Source organism: Phascolarctos cinereus, unplaced genomic scaffold (genome assembly GCF_003287225.1).
Source record: "Phascolarctos cinereus isolate Bilbo 61053 unplaced genomic scaffold, phaCin_HiC Scaffold_4;HRSCAF=312, whole genome shotgun sequence".
Classification (NCBI taxonomy): domain Eukaryota; kingdom Metazoa; phylum Chordata; class Mammalia; order Diprotodontia; family Phascolarctidae; genus Phascolarctos; species Phascolarctos cinereus.
Window position 1 is genome coordinate 129,143,725 of NW_027555847.1, and position 22,070 is coordinate 129,165,794.

General features: G+C 40.7%; 1 protein-coding gene across 22 annotated transcripts in view; it reads right to left on the reverse strand.

The window, feature by feature from the left end:
* The window catches only part of MAPK8IP3 (mitogen-activated protein kinase 8 interacting protein 3), an 86,037-nt gene that overhangs the window by 26,014 nt on the left and 37,953 nt on the right, over positions 1 to 22,070 (reverse strand). For 9 of the 22 annotated variants that reach the window (XM_078152570.1, XM_078152569.1, XM_078152574.1 and 6 more), the window contains 8 exons: positions 18,748 to 18,994; positions 17,866 to 17,968; positions 17,346 to 17,464; positions 8,240 to 8,251; positions 4,915 to 4,972; positions 4,294 to 4,446; positions 3,123 to 3,204; positions 889 to 1,040 (listed from right to left, as the gene is read on the reverse strand). In XM_078152570.1, coding sequence (XP_078008696.1) covers positions 889 to 1,040; positions 3,123 to 3,204; positions 4,294 to 4,446; positions 4,915 to 4,972; positions 8,240 to 8,251; positions 17,346 to 17,464; positions 17,866 to 17,968; positions 18,748 to 18,994 — 926 coding nt within the window. Of the gene's footprint in view, positions 1 to 888; positions 1,041 to 3,122; positions 3,205 to 4,293; positions 4,447 to 4,914; positions 4,973 to 8,239; positions 8,252 to 17,345; positions 17,465 to 17,865; positions 17,969 to 18,747; positions 18,995 to 21,594; positions 21,688 to 22,070 lie in introns of those variants that run through there. The other 13 variants (XM_021006605.2, XM_021006616.2, XM_078152579.1 and 10 more) reach the window with 7 other exon arrangements.

Sequence of the window (22,070 nt, forward strand, 5' to 3'; positions counted from 1 at the left end):
CAGGTAAGAAAGGACTCTGGGAATACGCTCCTCCCTCTTCTCTTAGTTGTCTAGAAGGGAATAATAGCAGTGAAATTGTTAAGAAGCAAATTCACTCGTAAGGGAAAAATTCCAGGGTGTGGTTTCTAGGTGTCTTCCTCTGCCTACATAAGTGGTCTTGTCACTAAATTTATTTCATGCAAAGACTAAGGCCTTCCCTAAACTCCCTCTAGGACAGGACACTGGCTCATTCAGTTTCTCCTTTTTTTTTTTTTTGCCTGCTACAGTGATTTAGGCCTTGGGCCAAGTAAGGAAACTACATTAAACCCAAGGAAAGGAACTTTCCCTTTTACTGGAGAGCTTAAGCTAAGGAAGATTCCTCATGCAGATCCAGCCTAAGCCCAACATCAAGGGAGAATGAAGACAGAAGTCAATTATTTCCTAAGACTCCCATTGACTTTGAGTATTGCACAAAGCTACAGCTAAGATCTTTCTTGGCTCCCAATCAATTTAATGTATCTTCAACTACAGGATGCAAGGGGAGGAAAGACAGAAGGCAAGATTCAAGTTTACTTTATGATCCAATTCTGTTACTTATTCGTAAAGGCTTCTTGAAGCCAAAGCATTTCACTAGGTACTAAGTAACAGCACTAATAAAACAGGATGCAGTCTTTCTCTTCCCAGTGCTGAAGAATCCACATGATACAACATAGAGATAGTAAACAAGCTCTGAATACTCAGGACCCATAATTATAGGCACCTTAAGATGAAAATGAACTAAGAAACATGCATGGGAAGGAGCGAGGAAGATGGAGAGCTAAAGAAGGACAGATGCAGACCCAATAGTGTCTGTGCATTTCTGGATAGCATATCCTATTCTTAGCACTGTCTTAGGCTCATTAGCTTTACCTGATCATCTCTGTCCACCTCACAGCTTCCTGGAGTTCCATCAGCCTCTCTTTATACTGGTTACGTTCCATAAGGACACGGGCCATCTCTACACGGGTGAAACGACGACGCTGGGCAATGGGAATGTTGTCCTGCAGAGGGGAGGAGCACTGCTGTTCACCCAATGAGAGAGGGAAGGGGTTGAAGTTAGTATAGAAACAACTAGGAGTTTATAAACACACTGTTAGCTCCTTCTGGATTTGTGCTGTACTTGTGTTAGCTCTAAAGCTACTCTAGCCACCATACTGTTAGCCACAGTGCACAGGACAAGGAGTTAGATTGTCAGGGAACAGCTTGGACCCAATGCGGATCTCCCATGGATCTTCAGCAAGTGCAACGAGCTAATTCATGGGAGAGAGGAAGGAATTAAAAATGAGAATACCGGGAAATGGAAAGGGATAGGAATTCTGTCACTTGGCTATAGGAATTCCAAGAGCCAAGTTCATCTTTTCATTATCAAACTCTGGATCTTCCCCTAGGGAAATGGTAGAGAGAGACCAATGAAGTCTTTGAACCGAGGCTAGATGATGACTACTTATAGGAGATACCATAGAGGGTATTCCTGCTCAATTATGAGTCAGATTAGATGACCTTTGAGGTCCGTTCCAATTTAAATTCTATGACACAAAATGGGTATCTTTTTCTCCAAACAACTGCCTCATATTGTAAAAAGCATGGGTCCAAAAAGTTCCAAGCAGGCAATTAGTAGCTAAACAGATATTAGAAAATAAGGCACTTTAGGGAAAGTTATAGATTTAGGTCCCGTAGGTTCACACAGGGTCTAGAAAGGGGTTCATGTAGGGTCTAGGAAAGATCAAGGCAATAAACAGAAATAGTACTACTCATTAATATGAAATGGGACTATATATCCCACCATATAACCTAGGCTCTTAAAATTCTAGGGGATTTGACAGGAAGGAAATAATAGTAATTGTCAATGAAAACAGGGACCCTAGCTATGCTTCCCACTGCCCACGTGATACGCTGGCACTCAACAATGTTTGATTTTGTTGCTGCATTGAGTTTCTTCAGTAATTCTGCTGCCAAATGAGGGAAGGGGACCTAAAATGTCTCTGTCTACCTAGGATGGCTGCTCCAACTAGAGGATTTACAACTACTGGTTTGATTTCTCTGGGAGGAAACCTTTACCCAATATGTAACTAGGATTGCTCCTACTCACATACATCTTTTCACAGAAGGAAAGGAAAATGAAACATAAACATGAAGATCAACAAAACCCTAAAAATCCTGGGCCAAGAAGATTCCCCTTAACCAAAAAAAACCTGTCCAAATTGTACCTGGAACTTCAATTTCTCCTCCTCATTTTAAACTATTAGACTATGGCAAAATTAAGTGATGCAGGTAACAAGAAGAGGCTAGTCCCCCTTCTTATCCCTAGGTTCATCTAGGCTGTACATGCCTCCTAGCCTTCTCCTAGGTAGTTACTATTTTAGTTAGTTCACCATTTTCACCTTGTGGAAGGGAAGGTATCTAAAGAAGGAAGGTCTTTGGTGAGGTCAATTAATACTCAATTTACTGACATATCTGCTTGAGTGTCACAAAATCTCCATTTGGAGTCCTGAGAACTGCCTCATGGAATCTGCCCCTTTTAATATCTGGACCTTTTCACAGGGAAGAATAAAGACCTCAACATCTAGGGAACTAAAGTGGCTCTAATATTGAAAACAAACTCTTTAGCTAGGAATGAAAGAAACATGGAGCTTCTAGGGTAGAGAAGGGGAACACTGCTGGTGTTTCAGCAAACACACTATTGGGTAAAGGACCCTTATATAATTGGGTCCAAAGCCTATAAAGTTACTGAGCGTGGCCTACGTCAACATTCTTGCTTACTTAATAGTGCTATATAAAATTACATTGACAACGACATCATCTGTCATTGTGAATACCATTTGGCACAGCAGCTAAATGGCGAAAGCCATAGTTCCTTGAATTCACAAGGCTTTCAGGGGGCAGGAAAGTCATAGTTTGAGACATAACCAAAAACTAAGTTTTGGCCCTAGTCAGAAAGTCATTGTGGCATTTGGCAGGAGACATTATAGCTTGAGGACTTGATGCGAACATTACAAGAGGAAGCCGGTGAAGAGATGGTGAGAACTAATGGAAAGATGAATGTATGGAGAAAACAAACATACCCATTACCACCCATTCCCAGGCATTTTAATAATGAAATATACCAATTCTGTACAGAGATAGCTGCTTACATCCTCCACCTCTTCTTTGGGTTCGCGTCGTGCAATGATGGCCTCAGACTTCACTCTACGGAGAAAAAAGTCAAATACAGGTGGTAGATAAGTTGGGGACACTGATTTTGAAGGTTTGGTAAAGAAAAGGAGTCCAAGAAGTACCTTTAGTTCCACTTCTCACTATTCATTGTATAAAGTCTTCCATGGGACACTTTCAGGGGAGATGAATGGTAATGGAACTCAATTTAGAAAAGAGGGACACAAAGGGATACTGTTTCTGTAGAAATGCATGGGAGCAAGTCACAACCAAGACCTAGTACATCCCCCAAAATGCCCAATGGGGTCCTTAAATCCTAGCAAAGAAAGAGAAAAAGGTACCACAGATCAACACCACAGTGTGTTCTCAGGGATCCCTTTTTATCCTCTCTCAGCTGAAAAAAGGGAAGCAGGAAGAAGAAGTGAAAAATATATTTATTTATATTTATATATCTGTTTTTATTTATTTAGATTTATATTAGAAAAAAACCCCCAGAATCCAGGAATTATGAGCCTAGAAAGAGACCTCTTCAGCCAGACCCTAATTTAGCCCATGCCAGTGTCTCCAGGTGGGATTCAGTTTTAGGAGTACAGTCATTTCCTTAGACTTGATGAGAAGAAAGTTATCTTAGCAGAATGTACACGAAAGAATACAGTTACAAGGGGGTTCATGAGAAAATACAAGAGTAGTGGCAGAAGTAACTACCTCATTATCTGCAGACATAAAATAAAGGTTGGAAAGGTCTTAAGTAAGGCATAACAGAAGAGGCATGAAAGAAGACTGGCACAGTCAAGTCAACAAGAATGTACTGAGCACCTGCTATGTGTTCAGCACTGTGTTAAATGCTGCTCAAGAGGGGAACAATGAAATGGTGAGGATTTTAGGCATGAGGAAGAACAAGAGCAGCAAAAAAAGAAAACGAGCAGTGAAAAAAAAAGTAAAAAAAAAGGTGAGGAAAAGGAAGACAAAGTAGCAACTATTCATTTTCTCTTTAAACAGATTCGTAAAACAAAGAGTATTATCAGAGAAGTCAAGCTGGAAAAAGGTTCCTGGTTCTTCTTGTAGCTTGGTTCGATGACTCTTCAAACATTTCCTCCCAACCAGCTGACACCCACCATCCCTTACCGTTTGAGTTCCTCTTCTAGCTCCTTGACTCTGGTCTCCATTTTGGCTTTGGCCTGCTTTGTGGCTTCCAATTCTCCCTTCAGCACCTCCTGTTCCCCAGACAATTGGTCCACCTTGGCAATCAGATCATTCTTCACCACATTCAAAGCGTTTCTTTAAAAAAGCAACAATATAAGAAAAAGTATGTGAGATTACTTCTAGAGTACATAAAAAGCTTCAAAGAAACGCCAGTTCATTTTGCAGCTAAGTAGCTCAGCAGCCCCAGAGATCAAGTATATGAGTTACAGTCAGTGGCCAAGCTAAAGAAACAACTTATTAAGCTTGTATCTAAGTTGCTTCTTTTAAATAAAGACAACAACAAGGAACATCAGTGAATCCAGGAGTCCCAGGGATCTGGAAGATTGGTTGAGTCTGAGTTTAAAGTGGGCAACTGTCTAGTCAGGAACAGAATAGAATACATAAACTGCCAACCATTCCCAGGTGTCACAAGCTCGCTGCTTGTGAGATGGGCCAGGACTGGGCAGGCATGCTCAAACCAGGGATCCCAGGTCCTGGTAAGAGAATTACTGAAATACTCTAGAACACCAGAGTGAGATTTAAGAAGGTGCACTGGTCTCTTACTTGGTTTCCAGGAGTTGTGAATTCTCTAGCAATAGATTTCCCACTTCTTTGCCCATGCCTGAAACAAAAAGTAAGGAAGTTTCAACCATGCCTAGTCATGACTCTCTCAGTAGAAAATAAGTATTTACTTGTTAGTTCCATTCCCAGTGGACAGCCACTCCTTGGCTGTATTTAGAATGTCCTTCAAAGAAAGATTCAAAGTCATCACCCACTAGTGAGGAAGGATACTTGGAGCAAACTTCGGTACAAATAGTAACTAGGATTCCTTCCTCCTGGGTGTCCTTCTGAAGCCTCCCCTAATTCACTGTTTTAGGGATCAGACACATGGCCCTACAGAGCTAACCACCCACTTCTTGGATGCCCCTTCCAGGGATTCTCCTAGGGACTCATAGTTTGAATCGCTAATAAAGGCTAGAGAACCTCTGAGGAATGAGTAATCTCTCGTGGCCACAATGAGCCTTAGCTGTCCCACAGGTCCTCTGACCAGACAGCTCAAACGTCTGACAAGAGGTTCCAAAACTTTTGGAATGAGAACTGGGAGAATCAAAATAAAATACTGAAGACTGAGGAAGGAGACCCTGAAAGGAGGAAGCCAAAGGGTACTGGGAAGTAGGTAAAGATTCCTCTGGAGATGGGATCCTAGGAAAAGCAGGGTAGCACCCATCAGTCTGGATTTAAAGAAACTATTTTATATTAGAACAGAGACTGTTGGACGGGATCAGGCACTGAACTTGAATTTAAACCTATGCCTCTGCCCCAACCCCTGTTTCATAGGCATTATGCTTCACAGGGGCTTTTTAAAAATTCAAATTTTTAATAAACAAGCACAAAAAAGTCCCCAGTTCCCCAAGAGAATGGAGGTTGGTGCTATGGTGACAAGAGGATAGAAAGGACAACACAGCACTTAACAAAGAACCCTTCCCCAGGAGATGGGATGGACACGGGATGGCAAATGCAGCTCTCCAGACTGGCTAGAAGCAGCCCAAGCTATGGGGGAAAAAATTGAGAAAAAGTGCCACTGAATTTCAACAGATTGCCTCGACACTGCAGAGTGTGTGTTCACCCCTAGGCCAAAGGAAAAGGGGAAGACACAATCCTACAACAGTGCAGGGACCGCAGCCTTTTAGACAGAGTCTAATAAACGTAGATGGGGATGGCAGGAAGGGAGGAGGGTGAAATCTCTCCCTCTGCATGGTTCCCAGAAAAACGAGGAGACAAGAGGTGGGGCTGCTTGTGGTCTTCTCCACTAGGTGGTATGAAAGACTCTTGAGCTCTTTAGGAACAGAGACTAAAACAAGACTGCTCCTAATTCTGGAGGTATTTGACAGCAGCACAAAATAAATGCACTAAGACCGATTCTCTGGGAAAGGACAGTGGAATAACCAAATCCAGACTGTATAGAAAAAAAAAACAACACCTTGTTTCAGCCTCAGTCCTTCTAGTCCCTTCCCCCCACTTCTCCAACCCCATCCAAAAAGGAAAAAAAGAAAAAACACGAATAAAAAAAATAATGCTTTATATTTCAGAGTCCCTGGTATCTCCATTCTGACCTCCTCTGCCATGGAAGTAATGGCATTGCCTCTGTCTTTGCAAAACAAAGAGCAGGCCCCAGGCCATAGCATCCAATAGTATTAAGAGACTGCATACAAGAACAGGGCATTTTCCTGAATTAGTGAAGGATCCAGAGATCTTTAGAGTCGGTCTCCTCTTAGCAGGAGACTTGAAAGGCCCTGTCCCGTCCACCCTCAGGCAAAGATGAAAGGACAGCACAGTACAGAGTCTCCAGGAGATATGAAGGAGAGTCAGGGTGGGGAGCCTACAGAGACTGCCTCAGCCATTAGGAAAATAAGGCAAAGGGGAGAGATAGTCTGGAGAAGAGGCTTCTCTGAACAGCCTACTCCAAGCCTGGCTAGAGAAAAAGAGGACACTCTAAGCAGCAGAGCAGAAACGCACATGGGGAAAGAGCCCCACACCAAAGACGTGGAGCCCAGACTGCAGACTATCTCCCCAAAGACCCCACCACCACCACCACTACTACACCATTTCCATGCAAAACCCAAACCACAAAACCCCATGGAGCATGACAAGATGTTGGGTGAAGAGGAAAAGCCAGAAACTGGAAAAAACATACACTTAAATATGGCCTTTGCCTTACCAAAAAAATCATCCCGCACTATGACAGCCGTCCCAATCCCATAGGAAGGAGTTGGGGAAACGGGGAGGAAGAAAGGGAAAGAAAGGAAGGAAGAAAAAACAAGCAGCCATTAAACATCCATCATAAATTGAAAACCAAGCAGTGAGTCACAGTGCTCATGGGTTACTTCATTTTGGAAAAGGATCATAGAGGAGGGGATGGGAAGGAGAGGATGAAAAACAGGATGGGGTGGGGGGAGTGTTAAATCCTTATCCCTGACTTGTCAAGGTGTTGATTTTTGTGATTTGGGAAGAATTCAATACATTTATTTGTTCCCTTCTTCACTGTACCAAAAACTACTAGTCACGTGAAGCAGGGAAAAGTCTGAGGGAGAGTTAGAAATGAAATTAATAGGTTATAGTATATCAAAATTTCTGAGCTGCTTAGGCCATTTTTAGACAGTCAGAGAAACAATTCTGAACCAAGGAGAAAGAAATGTACATGCTAGCTGTCAGCATTCTTTAGCAACAGAGTTTGGAAGCCCAGGATTTTCTTTATAGAAAGGCAAGGAGTTGGCATCTTCCTGCCAACAAAGCAAAGAATCAGTTGGACTATAACAAAAAAGCAGGCAATTAGAGTACCTTCTTGTCTTATTTGGGAAGAAGGACTCCTAAAAAGTCCGGGTAAGTAACTATATCATAGGACACCACAGGCAGGGACTATGATCCTCCTAAAAGCCTGACTGCTTTTATTACAGGAGTATTTGCCTTCTGAGAGAATTCTCTAATCTAAGCTAAGAGAGGAATCCAGGAAATTAGGTGAACTTTCAAAAATCTTTTGCTAAGTTTAATGGACCTAAAGTAAGGAATACCCTATTATTCCATTACCTTAATGGATTAGTAGTCTAAATGGGGAACTTCTACTTTAATAGGAGAGGGATAATTAACACAGTAGATCTGGTTAAACCTGAGGAATAGCACCAATGGAACTGGGAAAGCAACCAAGGCAGCTTACTAAGCTGTAGGAGAGTAAGCAAAAAGCAAGGAGGTGGGACAAGGGCCCCAAAATCAACAGGAATTTGGAAACAGCAGGGGAGTATCACATGTGTATACCATATCATTCTATCTGAATTCAACAAGTGGGAAAAAGGAACCCAAAATACAAAGGACACTGAACAGGAGAGATACACACCTGAGAACTCCCCTATGGGCCATGTCCAGCGAAGCACAGAGAGACAAGGGGAAAAGGAAGTGACAAAAAGGTCAATCGGTGACTGAAACCAACAAAATGAAAAGTTTTTGTTAAAGAAAAATTAACAATGATTCAGCCATTTCAATGATAAAGGGTATGAAGAGTAAGGAAAAGGACTGTCTAGTCTATCTTGATGTCATAAGGTTACCCAAGGGCAGAAATACAAAGGTAAAGGTCTGACAGGGAAATCAAGAGCTAAATGGCTTTAGCAATCCAGAAGCTAGGCTTTCAAATACCACCAGAGGAACTGAGTTGTTCATTTCCTATTCCATTTTATTCTGCCCTTGAAGACCTGATCCCACTTCCCTCTGATTTCTTCCGACCATGGTCTGAGGGGGTCCTCTCGATGACCTGTGAAAAGCTCTGGGGGGGCAGTTTTTTCTCACAGCACTGCCAAGGTGTGGGGCCTTGTAAAACATTGAGAAGCAGCACAATACAGCAGAAAGAGCATTGTCTCTACAGTCAGCGCACCTGAGGATCCAAATGCTGCTCAGTCACCTGTCTGACCTTGGCCAAGTCACTGTACCTCTCTGGGCCTCAGTTTCCTTGTTTGTGAAATGAAGTTGGATTAGATGGTTGCTAATGTCCCTCTAAACTCTAGACCTATGATCCTTATTGGGATGAGAAATCAGTAACTTACCAATATTTGTTAATCCACTTCTTCATTTTGAAATAAAAAGAATCCAATTGCCTATAGGCAATTTGAAGTAATGGAAGAGAAATTACTACCCCACACTTGCTAACATTTGTCCCCTAGTTCTAAGCAAAGAAAGACAGAGAAGGCAATAGTTGGGGGATATGAAGGTGGGGTGGGGTATGATATAAATATTTATTTGGGAGGGAGAACAAGAAGAATCTTAGAATTTTAGGACTGAAAGGAACCTTGGAGATCCTCTGATCCAATCTCCAGAGCAGTGCTCAAAGAAATGCTATAGGGAAGGAGGAGTTTGGAGTTACTGCTTATACTTTTTTCTGTGCAGAATTAGGCTAAAAAAAAAGTGGAAAAATGCAGTTAAAGATCTCTTTGCATCTTCCCACACTGGAAAGATAAAGGTCGCTTCTGCAGGAGGGCTTGATTAATACAGGCCTTTCTGCAAAATTGTTACTCTCCTTCCTAGGAGGCATGGATTTAACAAACGTCTTTGCTTTCTGCCTAATAACGGCACAGACATCTAAAAGACAAATGAAAAAGAGGCGTAAGGGCTACCTAACTAAAGCTCAAAGTAGCTACAAATAGAGTAACTCTCCTTATTTCTCGTATGAAGGATTCAGCAGAAGAGGGAAAATAATAAAGGAAACTCAGACCTGGAGACGACATGTTCTTCCCTCATGTCAGTTACTGACCAATTAGCAAGTACTTACTGAGCACCTACTCTGGGCCCACAGAACACAGTGCTGGGTGCTATGAAGGGATACAAGAAACAGAGAAGCCAAGGCCCTTAACCTCAAGAAGCTTATTGGATTAATAACATGAAGTAACAAGACAGCACATATTTAACTGGTAAACTGTACTTTATGGACAATAGAGTATCTGGGAGATGGAAGAGACCAATTTCAGCTAGGGGGGTCTGTAAAGATTTAACAGAGGAGATTTAAAATGGAGTTTCAAGTGATCCATGATTTCTCCTTGTAATGTGGGTTTTCCCCATGAAGACAACAAGGCTGACTAGACATGTTTCCATAAGGAGGCGAGGGAGTACTGAATCTATCTGAGCCAAACACTACTTGCTCTTTGTTGATCATATACGTTATGACTAAATAGACTTTGTTAACTGTTGAATGACCTACCAGCGTATCTTTGTTTCATTTCAACAATGAACCCAAACTGAAAATCCTCTCCTATCCTCTCCTCTCCTCTCCTCCTTCCTCTGCCCATATAGGGGATAATACCCTTACCTGCAGGTGCTCTGTCCAAAGGAATGTAAATTTTTAAAGAAGTTTTATTAATGTGTTTTGTTTTACATTAAAAAAACACTTATATATTATCCCCACTCAGTGAGAGGTCTCTTGTAACAAAGTTAAATAATCAAGAAAAAAGAAACAATATGGTGACCTCATCTGAAATTGTTGGGGTTTTTTTTGTCTGTGCAAAACTTAAAAAATTTTTAATTAATTTATTTTTAGTTGTCAACATTCACTTCCATCAGCTTTTGAGTTTTAAATTTTCTCCTCCTCCCTCCCCAAGATGCTGTGCAATCTGATATAGGCTCTACATATACAAGGAATGTAAATTTTGATTGCTGAAACCTTGAAAGATATCTTGGGGTTTTTCTTTCTTAAGGACATGCCTTAAACCAAAACCACTCTGGCTCTAATTGATTGGCCAACATTGAGCCCAGCCCTAGCCCCACCTGGTAATTGTTTAGGCCCTGATGGCTCAGAGTGAATGTAAATAGCAACTGTTGCTGTTTTGGCCAGAAACCCAGACAGTCTTCCCGACCAAGACTGATTTTTTTTTTTTGGACTAGGTAAAAGAGGCCACTCTGCCTCAATTCTTTCTTAGCCTTAATCACTGAATGGGCACTGCCTCTGTCAAACTGAGACCTGAAAGACCTGAGCTTAAAAAGGTCAAGGTCTCCTCTGCATCTCCAGTTGTCCTGATCTATATCTTGCCACTGGGCCCAGATGGCTCTGGAGAAGAAAGTGAAGCCGGTGACTTTGCACAGACCTCCCTCATTTAAATCACTTGCAAGTCATGACACCACTTTCCTCATGTCATAGTCCTTTTCGAGAAATGAAGGACAAACAACAACCACCACCTTACTTCTACCTCAGAGTGCCTCTTTCCTTCACGATGCAGCTCAGGTACCATCTTCTATATACAGCCTTTCTTGCTCCTCCCAACAACTAGTGTCTTCTCCCATATTACTCTATATTTAAATTTTATATATATATATATATATATATATATACACACACACACACACACACATACACATACATTTGTATTTTATTTTCTATTTAAGCTGCATATATTTGTTTTTATATGTAGTTGCTGTCTTTCCCTTTAAACTGTAAGCTCATTGTAGGAAAGATTGTTCCATTCTTTGTACTTGAATCCCTAGTGACTACAAAAGATACTTAATAAATACTTGTTGAATGATTACAGATGTTAAAAAATCTACAGGGACACTCATTCAAAGGCCTATAATTTCAAAGTCAGGATTAAAGGATTAGCCTGCTGTGGAGAGGTGTACTTAGGTCTGTAAATTCAGTCAACAATTATTAAGCAACTATTTTGTGCTAGGCACTATGCTAAACGCTGGGGATACAAAGAAAGGCAAAAAACTAACCAAACTAACACAGCACCACCACCACTATCACCAAAAAAATTCCTGCTCTCAGGGAGCTCCAGTTTAATAAAATATGAAAGTATGGTTCAAAAAGTCAGATAAACTATGTAATTTCAAATGATATAATCAGGGAGGTCATGGATCTAGAAGATTTCTAAGAGAAAGGGATTTTCTCAAGGCTACTTGGTGATGGACACCTCACCCAAAGAGGGAGAATAAGGCAGTCGTGTCCATCTGCCCACTGCTGCCAACACATGTTCCCTGTCAGTTGAATCAACCTGGCTACCAGGTCCCTAGGATGAACAGTTGGAAGAGGGAAGACAGGACCCTCTTCTGCAGTAACATTCTACAACTGTGCACTATGCCACTCTGCTACCAGCCTGGGACAAAACTGAGTTGAAAACTGAAGTAGCTAGAGAACAGGGCCTACTCAACTTATCATCAGCTTGTCCAGTTGGAGATGTTCCAGTTTCTGATGATAAGATGGCACAACGATGGAATGCCATGTTCACTTAAGGTGTTAAGTCTTGAATACGGATTTTTTTTTTATCAACAATTCTGTTCCAGATGGGATAATTCAGTGTGGTTGAGCTTTGCTTCATATAGTACACAGGAAAAGGTAGAAAAGGGATAAAATCTTTCATGCTGTCATAATCATGATGTATAAGTAGATCAAACTCCCAAAGGCAAACTATTTTGATAAAGTTTTGGTACTGGCTTGGTAGCTCTAGGCTGGGCTTGGGCAAGGGAGTTTCCAAGGACAGTCAACAGGGTGGTATGCCAGCAGGGCTAGAAGTGTTAACCTGAGCTAAAGGTCATTTGCTTGAAATGCCAGGTGATGTAAATACAGCATAATATAAGCTCTTTGAGGGCAGGGATTGTTTCATTTTTATCTTTGTATTCAACCATGTACATAGAAATTGCTTAATAAATATCTGTTGAGTATGTAGCTCATGCAGTTCTAACCAATGGATTTTATGTACCACCAGGAATAGGGAGGACACTAGCAAAGTCCAGGGATTAAAGTTCCTTAATAGTCCACTCAAATCTGTAGCAAGTGGATCTTCTGAGTCACTAGGCCAAAATGAAGCATATACAGGTCCACGGTCTTGATCAGTGGTGTGGCTGCCTCACCCTGGGACAGTGTAAGGTCTATGAAGTTGCTCAAGGCTGCATTAATGTAGAGCCAATACCTGGCAAATGGGTAGGGACTATTAGCTTGAACACTTGGATAGGGTAGCTCATAGAGTTGTGTCTGGGGGAAGGGATCTAGACAATGGGTCAATCAGAGCCACACCTCACCTAACTTGTATTGACTTTTCTAGATCTTGTAGGAGGCCACTTGTAGCTTGGGTACCCAAGGTACATGGCCTATCAGAGAGAAGTTAATCTCTACGTCAAAGCTTGTTGAGATACCCTAGAAGGCCATGGCTACTGAAACCCTGAAGAGATCTCATAAATTCTTCCCTGAATTGGCTCATAAGGGCATCCTGTCTTATCACTCTGAAGGTACTAACATATTCTACCATTGAGCCATGCTTCTCCTGCACTTGACCAATTTACTGGTGGAATTCCCGTGGGGCTTCACAAATTTGCTAAAGCTCTGACATCTGCTAGCACGAGCTGTGTTCAGTAATGAATATTATCTCCCAGATAACCTTTGGCATCAGAACCTCACCTCTTATTCGGTCAATGGCAGAATTTCAGTTATAACTGTATTTGGGCTAGAAGTCTGTCAAGACTGCTGATAAGCATCGAGAATTCCTTAGGAGAGCTCACTCATGTGGGGCAAGAGAATGTGCCAACACTTCTGCTGTTGTAGCCAGTGGGGATGCTCCTTCACTGGCTCAACTTGCCTCCACAAATTGGCCTTTTCTAGTTATGATTCATTTCTGCTATGCAAGAAGCACAGAAAACAAGCTCTGGGGCCTGAGAGAGCAGGGAGGGGGAAGTTTATTAGAATGGAGCAAACCAGGTGTGTCACAGTTAGGGGCAATATAAGCTTGATAAAGTCCTCATAGTTCAGACCCCTAACACAAAAGTGTAAAGAGATTAATCCTGAGGCCTTGTGAGGACAGACCAGGGGCAGGAACAGAGAAAAAGCTAAAGTTAAGCCACACAAAGCTCAAGAGAGCTGCAGGCAAGAGTTTCTGGGGAACAATTTTTGAACATCCCTGCCTATAAACTACTAGTGACTCTTAGCCCCTGTACTTGGTGCACCCACTGTTTAGACACAGTCCAACATTTTCAAGTGCCTTGGGCTAGTTTCCCAGATGCTAGGACAGCCAAGTTTCAATGCCAAGTCCAAGTTTACCTGTGAAATGGGAGTCACTTAGAGGTCATAGGTTTTCCTAGAACCCCACCAGCAAGGCATTTCACTAATCTGAAAAACCTAATATTACCTGCTGATTTGAAGGTTTCCTTAGCATTTTCCTTTCCAGTCCATTTATAAAAATTAAAAATTCTAAGTAAGATTGACCCCAGCACTGATCCCTTGGGTAATCTCACTGTACACACTAGTCCAGGTATATACCTTCTTTCCCCTTCCTTTATTTCCTGTCTCTATAACACGGACAGCATGACTCGGTAGAGAGAGAGAGCCAGTCTCACACTTCCAGGACTTGGATCTCATCTCTGATACATCCTAGTGCATGTATCTGATACATGCCACCTGTATGGCCCTGGACAAGTACCTTAAGTGCTCAGTGCTCTTGATAATTAAGACTACACAGAGAAGGTATCAACCTGCATTTGACAGAGGGAGTTTCCTCATTGGGTATATTCCCCATCCCTCTTACCTTTCCCTATCTCTTAGAAAATTCTCTACAATCCTAGGATGACTCAATTATTTTTAAGAGTCTGAATTAACCTTATGAAAGGCCATCTGAAAAGCAACGGAAATCATATCCACAAGTTATCCTCATATATATCTTTACTCCAGTAGTGAGTGATCAGACATGTTTTTCCTTCATAGAAATAGAGTTGCTTTTCTCAAAAAAGCTGCTTGCTCAAGTATCCAGTAATACCATTCCTTTTTTTTTTTCGATTTTGACAGCTTACTTTGAAGAACGTGGCACTCACTGTGTATATGGTTTCCAAGGTTCTTTCTTCTTTATTACTGTCCTTTATGTTTCACAGATAGGGAAGTGAAGATAGTTCATATAACAAAATAAATAAAAGCAGACAGTAATCATAACATAAAGAATAAACAAAGCATTTCATTTCAGGGAATTTGCCAAAAGAAATCCTTCTTCCGCATTAAAGTACTAATCAGCTCATAGTTTTAGGGGAAAGAAGGTTTGGGGCAGCATTTGGTGGGATAAAGTGAAACAACAGCCAGCACCTCAGAGAGGATACTCTCAACTCTCTACACTGTGGAGAGCTCTGGTAACAAGAGGAAAGAGACACAGAAAAGGACAGAAGGCTGAAGAACAGTATTGTACTATAGGCTGAGGTCCCCAAACAATGAATCAAGACAAGTCAGAGAGATACATTGCAGTTAGGTTCAGTGGTTCTGTCAACATAATCATTTAAAATGGCAGGAAGACAAAAGTTAAGGTGTTTAATAATAAAATCCAAAAAATTAACTTAGTTACAATTCAATACTCCATGAATCTGTCATTTTGTCAACAGAGGTACTCCCTCCACTGACAACATCCTTATGCTTTAGCGGAAGTCTTTGTGAGCTGCTGCACCCAAATAATCATCTCAAAACAAACCTGATGATAAATCTTCTCCCACCTTGGTTAGGCAGATCCTCTCACAACAGACACACAGGCTGTCATTGTGCCTAAACTCAAAGCCTTTCTGGCAGTGTACAGAGCTAGAGGTCACAGCCCGCTAGCAAACCCACGGCAATCCCAGGGTCATCATAATGATGCATTGAAGGAATAACTCAACGTGAGTCCAGGGAATACCTTAATAAAATATCTTTAACTGAAAGTAGTTAAAATATCATTACTATGTTGTCTAGAGTTGCTAAATCTCTTCTTTCTCTGTCTGCTTTGAGATGTAACTTTTCATAAAGTCTCATGACCACTACCTCAGATGACAAACTGTCACCCCCCCAAAAGAGTTCAGTAATTTGCCACGTTTGAAAAATAAAACCAAATGTAAATAGTGATTAAGAAACACTGGAAGGGAAATGTGGAATGACACAAACACAGTTTAAGTAGGTTCTTTCCATAACAAAATTTTTTAAAATAAAAAAATGGTTTTTAAAAGAATAAATGTTCAAACATTTGAAGTAAAAAAAATTCTACTTTTCCTTGGTGTTACTTAAGCCTAGACGGAAAAACAATTATAATTTCAGGCCCAAACAGTCCCTTCAGGTAGGCTGTAGTTCTACTACTGAGCACTACAGAAATCTATCTATGTATGTTCCCCACCAGTCATAGAGTGCAGACATATTCCCTTTTAAGCAGGCTATGAGGTAGACACACAGGCTGAAAAACACTGGAACAATACCAGACTGAGGAGGCCAACTGGTCTTCAGTTTATGGCAACATCTATGAAGACCAGCAGGACACTACAGCCAACCGCACAGTCAGCCTCTCTGAATTCAGATCAGAAATACGCACTTCATTGCTGGATCTGTACAAGAACAAATGTCTAAGCCCCTAAGGGAACAACCCATCACAGTAAAAAAGGGGAGAATATGAAGCCAGAACATAGTTTAAGGACACTCTGAACAGCACCAAGGCAGGATGGCATCAAGTACACTAGATGAGAACTGTCCACGGCAGGGAGACTCTGCCTTGAAACTACAAGAAGTCGGGTCACTTCACTTTATGTCTTAGAAAAAAATCCACTAATACTGAGCAGATGAGGCACAACAAAGATATCACAGGCAGCAGATACCAAACTAAAGAATATATTTACAAATTAATTAGCTGGACTCATCACAGAATGGTTGCTTAAGGCACATTTAAATGGGAAATCAGCAGCAACAGTTTTCTTGGGCCATAAACCACGTGAATTAGATCACGTATAAGGAAAAAGCCAATTTCTTTAATCCTCCTGGCCAGCAGAAAGACACCAAAGTACATTATTATTCAAGTGAACATCAACTCGTATCTCTGGAGGTCAACAAGACAGGATTTGCTATGGGGAGATCTCACCCATCTTATTGACCGGAAGAGGCAGAGAGGGAAGTCAATCCTCAGACAGCACGGACTGAAAACACACAAGCCTATATGGACTAAATTCAATGATGCATTGAAATGTGACACTCATGATTATGATCACAGAGGTATAAACCTTTCGCTCTAGTGGCTCTTAGTAACATTTATGATCAATGTTGGTTTATCTGCCTCAAATAGTAGATGACTCTAGAAAATATGTCAGAAAAATTCCATGCTTATTTTGAAGGTATTTGTTTTTTAGTACAGAAGGAAGGGCTGAGCAAGAAACTTTAAACAAGAAACTTTCTAAAGAGATGTTCTCAGTCCATTTTAGAAATTATGGTGACATGGAAATTAAAATAAGTTTTATAATATTTGGGGGATGTCTTTTCTAAGACCTCTCTTCTGAGAAACATAGCACACTGAATATACTCAGGATTTCTTATTCTCCAGGCATTTCACTGGTATCAAGGGGAACTGTGGGGTGGACAAAAGGGGATCTGTTTTAGGTTGCTGGCTACAACCTTTACTCCAAGTCTACTCCTCCAAAAATGTTCTTACTATAGGGCTGCTGAAAGGTCTATTTTATATGAAAAGCTGCATCATATAGTCATGAAGAACAACTTTTACCTAGTAGGTCTGCACCTTCATCCACATCCCCAATGACTTCAGAACCTGCTGTAGACAGCTCATGATATAAAGAATCAGTGTTGATGCCAAAGGCCTTGTTGACAATTCCTTGGGTTGGACTGTAGGGAGAAAAAAACACATGTGCATGCAACAGGGTTAGTTTGCAATACAGCTATGGAACACTATTATGGGTTTATTAAATGCCTTGTATAACTCTCATTAAATGACCAACATTGCTCTTTCAGGTTATAGACATAAAAGAGAAATGTAATGGGAGACGTCTCCCACTCAGAGATAGTGAGATACTGAAAACTAATCATCTCATTAGGCAAAGAAAAGCTAAGACAAAGGAGGGGAATAGTTTCGACTGAATTCACCAAGGATTAGGAGTAGTATCCAATTCTCAGTCTATTTATCTAATTCATTAGGACATGCAGTTTCCCACGAGGAAAGTACAAGCAAAAAAGTCACCCCACATAAGACTGGAAAAAAGTGGAGATCTAGAGGGGAGTTATTGTACCTATTTCCAGTACGTTCCAATCGAGGTTCCTGGCACATGTCTAGTTCTGGTGTGGAATCTATGATGTCTTGAACATCAGACCATTCATCACTACTGCCCATCCCTATAAGAGACAAGAGGAAAATATGTGATTCATATTTAATGAGATAAAGCACCCTCACCACAAGATTACTCTAAGAAATTCCAGAGATAAGGTTCTGGATCACTTGTTGGGGCAAGGATTATCAGGAAAGAATTTTTCCAAGTTGGCCAATAGAAGAGAAAGATCTAACAAATGCATACATGTATGGAAGAGACAGGAATGAGAGAAATGTCTGCATTCCTAGAAGTCACTTAGTAGGGGAGAATGTACACTATAAGCCCTGTTTGCACTTATGATGTATGCAAAGATATTTAAAGGTGGGTCAGCTAGGTGGCACAGCAGATAGAGCACCCTGGAGTCAAAAGGACCTGAGTTCAAATGTGGCCTCAGACACATAACACTCATTAGCTGTGTGACTCTGGGCAAGTCACTTAACCCCAACTGCCTCACCAAAAAAAAAAGATATTCAAAGGTATATTGTTGGATATTGCTGGATAACCAAGAAAGATTTGATTGAGCAATCGAGTGAATTGTGTCATTATTTTTATAGTTAAATTTTAGTAGAAAATGCCCCATCTTCCTTTTTGCTTGTTAATTAGATTGCAGACTTGTATGAGATTGAAAGATGCCTACTGAATAAGAATGGTCCGCAAAAGCCAAAACCTATACAAAGACTATACAAAGCTCTCCTTCAGTACTGGGCTTCTAAAGAGTATAGACTTGGTCCTCAGGCATAGAAGGTGCCTATTGCTTATGCCCTTCCCCAGGCTGCGCATGGCTGAGGCAGTAGACTACAGTACCTATGCTGACATTCCTCATTTCTTGGGTGACCTGGACTTCCATGTTGCGACTGTTGCGTTTCTCTCTTGCGCGTTTGCTGTTCTTTGCCCCAAGACCATAGTCCCCCAAGGGCTGCAGACTCTCATTCAGGGGGGTGACAGCAGCAGAGGGCACTGAGGATGTTGGTGTATTGGACTTAGTGCCGGTGGTGCTGGGTGTGGCAGCAGCAGAAGACTGGCCTGATTCAGACATCTCATCTTGTGGACACTAGGATAGAGCACAGAGGAGGAAGACAGCAAGGACTTCTATATGTTTCTATTACTTTCCAGATCTATGATTTGGTCACTGCCTTTTGGTATCACAGTCAGCACGAGACCTCTCAGTCACCAACCAAAGGCTACGTAACAGACAGCCACAGTGGCTGTGGGGCCCTAAATTTGGCTGAACTACCAAGTTCTCTTCCTGTGGAGTCCCCAAATCCCATCTTTCTCTTCGACTATCAGGACAGCAATTAAACATTTTGAGGTCTAACATGACATAAAAAAGGCTTTATTTGATCTAGGAAGAGACATTGCTCGGGAAGGAACACAAGGATGTCTTCAGTCCTACATCACCATGGACTATAACAGAGGAAGATATTTTTCTATAAGCTCTTTTATGTCTTACTTAAGATGTTACATATCTTTATTTCCCTGGATTGTTAACTATACTTGGGTGGTTCAAAAGGAGTAGTACTTGCTTTTGCTTAGCTAATGCCTCTCAGAAATGAGAAGATGGAGTACTAGAAAATAGCTTTTCTCAGTTATGGATGCCACCTGCATTTCAGTGGTTTGGGACTTGGCATTCAATGTCACTGTTCACAATACAATCAAACAATTCAGAATGTGATGAAGATGAACACTGCATGAAAAATGGCAATGCAACCCTTTGCAGCCAGGTATCAGAATCAAATTGTAGTTCAGTATGGGAGAAAAGTAACCAAATGGAGGGGAGAAGGTTGACCTGAGTAGATAAATGGATTTTTCTGGAAACCAAATTACCATAGCACTGTAATCACTGAAGCAGAAAGATTATTAGATTATTACATAAAGACTAGTTAAGTTTCACCTCTTTAACTAGAGTAACTATGAATACCTGAGAGACTTCTGAAATTTCCCAATAGGAAAAGAACCTATATTCATTTTCAGCCAGTATCTTAGGATATGATATAACCTCACAACCTCAAAATGTGTACCTTCGTCTTTTGGTCATGATTTGCTATACTAAAGACAAAAAGAATTCCATAAAGTCAAAAAGCTAATTAAGATCTGAATTCTAACATCCCATTCCTATCTAAACACTAGGCCCCAGAAATCACTGCTTATTTAAATACAGTACAATTCTATTTTTACGGAATGAGACATGACTAAAACTGTTATGAAAAAACTGATTTTCAAAAGACTCAAACTGTAATTAGCAATTTATCCTAAGAATTTTATTTGTTAAATGTCATTTTATATCACTACTTAGGAGAGATAAAACACGTTAATTTCTCTTCTTAATGAATTTAAGATACAGGAAAACTTCAATATCATATACAGGTTCATAAGCCAAATTTTTGCTCATCATTGTAATTTTGAAAAATCACACATCTGTTAACTAGTATTATATACAATCTAGATACAATCTCTTTATTCTTATAGTAACTAACTTCATTCTTTCAATAGTAACCTCTCTGGATCTCCACACCTGTTCTTCCTTGTCAGTATCTATAAAGTATCCTCCAATTTAAGTTTACAAAGAAAACAGCTGCTTGCCTCTGGGGCATAAAATATATAACTGACCTAAGTACATGGACTCAGATTACTGTCGTTTCTAGAGGAGAGGGGAAATGTCATTTATGAGATAAGACATTAAGGAGAATTTCCTAAAAGTGAAAGTTTTTATAAATTGGGAGAGGTAAAAAGATGGCAGTCTCCTTTAGAGGTTTTAAAAACCAGAATAAATTCTCTTGTCTAGGAATTTCTTGGGTAAAAGTTCTGAATGGACTGGAAGTCAGCTTGGAGATAAACTTTCAGCTTCAGATGATCTTAAGAGTAGAGAGATTTCTATAAAAGTAAACAACTCTGCATTTTTCTTTCACTATCTGAAAGCTAAAAGAGCTTAAGTCAGGTAGTAAATAAGAGGCAGGACAGATGTTCCTCCTAAGATTTCACCTGCTGGCCTTGTCTAACAGGTATCTTTGATCTGGGTTTAGGAGACCTCGATTAAAATTCCGAATTCTGCCCACTCCTTTTGAAGTAGTTTTGTGTTAATATTTTAGATTTGCTTTCTATGGTTTTTAGCACCATATGAAAAATGCTCTTTCTGCAAAATGGAAAGAAAAAATAAATCACCAGCACCAAAACAATTACTGAATGACTTAAGTTTTCACATCAGCCTCACCTACTCCCATACTTCCTGGCCACCCCATGTTTTGCTGCTGATAATGGGACAGGAACACCTCTCCTCCCACTTGTTCAGCCATTCTTGCTGCAGCTGCTGACATATGGGGGAGATAAGAATGGAGGAGGTAGGACAAGGAGGAACTCCACTGATAAGGGTGAAAGAAGTGATGCATATGATGGAAAGTCTGCATATTCAGTCAAGTTTCTCTTAGCTGATCCTTATCAGCTTTGTTCCCAAAGGTGACATTTTTCACAGCCTCTTTATAACCCACCAATTTACACTGTAGACAATCAAGGGACTCTTGGTAAACATGGCTTACCATTTTAGTAAACTGTGGGGACTCTTGTTTACAAAGAAACCTCCCAGATGTGATTCAAACTCACTATTGTCCTAAAGAGCCACCACTTACCCAAAGTACACTCTCCTTGGCCACCACTTACCTAAAGTCAAACCTCTCAACCTCCTAAACATCAATGTGTGTAGCAGTGGCCTCCATAATGCATTGCAAAGGACCAAAATTCTTAGCAGTCATTTCTCACCATGAGTAGTCACAACTGTTTGGTTAAAACACTGAAAATACAGTACATAAAGAACAACAAAACACATTAAGGAGTTAAAAAAAAACATTAAAACCTAATGCATGAAATCAAAAGAACAAATAAAACTTAAACATGATAACATTGAAAAAAAATTAAAATTAAATAAAACAAGTCTGTGGAGCCAAACTTCAACACTACTTAAATAATGAAAGGAAGACTATTTCAGGTGGAAATTCAGGACAAAGAAAGAATGCCAGAGGACAAAAAAGCAATGAGAAGTGTCTAAGAGACATGTTATGGACCCTTGTTGCCACTGCAGGGGAAAGCATGCAAACCACAACGCTTTCTAGCTACTTTGCTGACCGCTCCTCCAATAT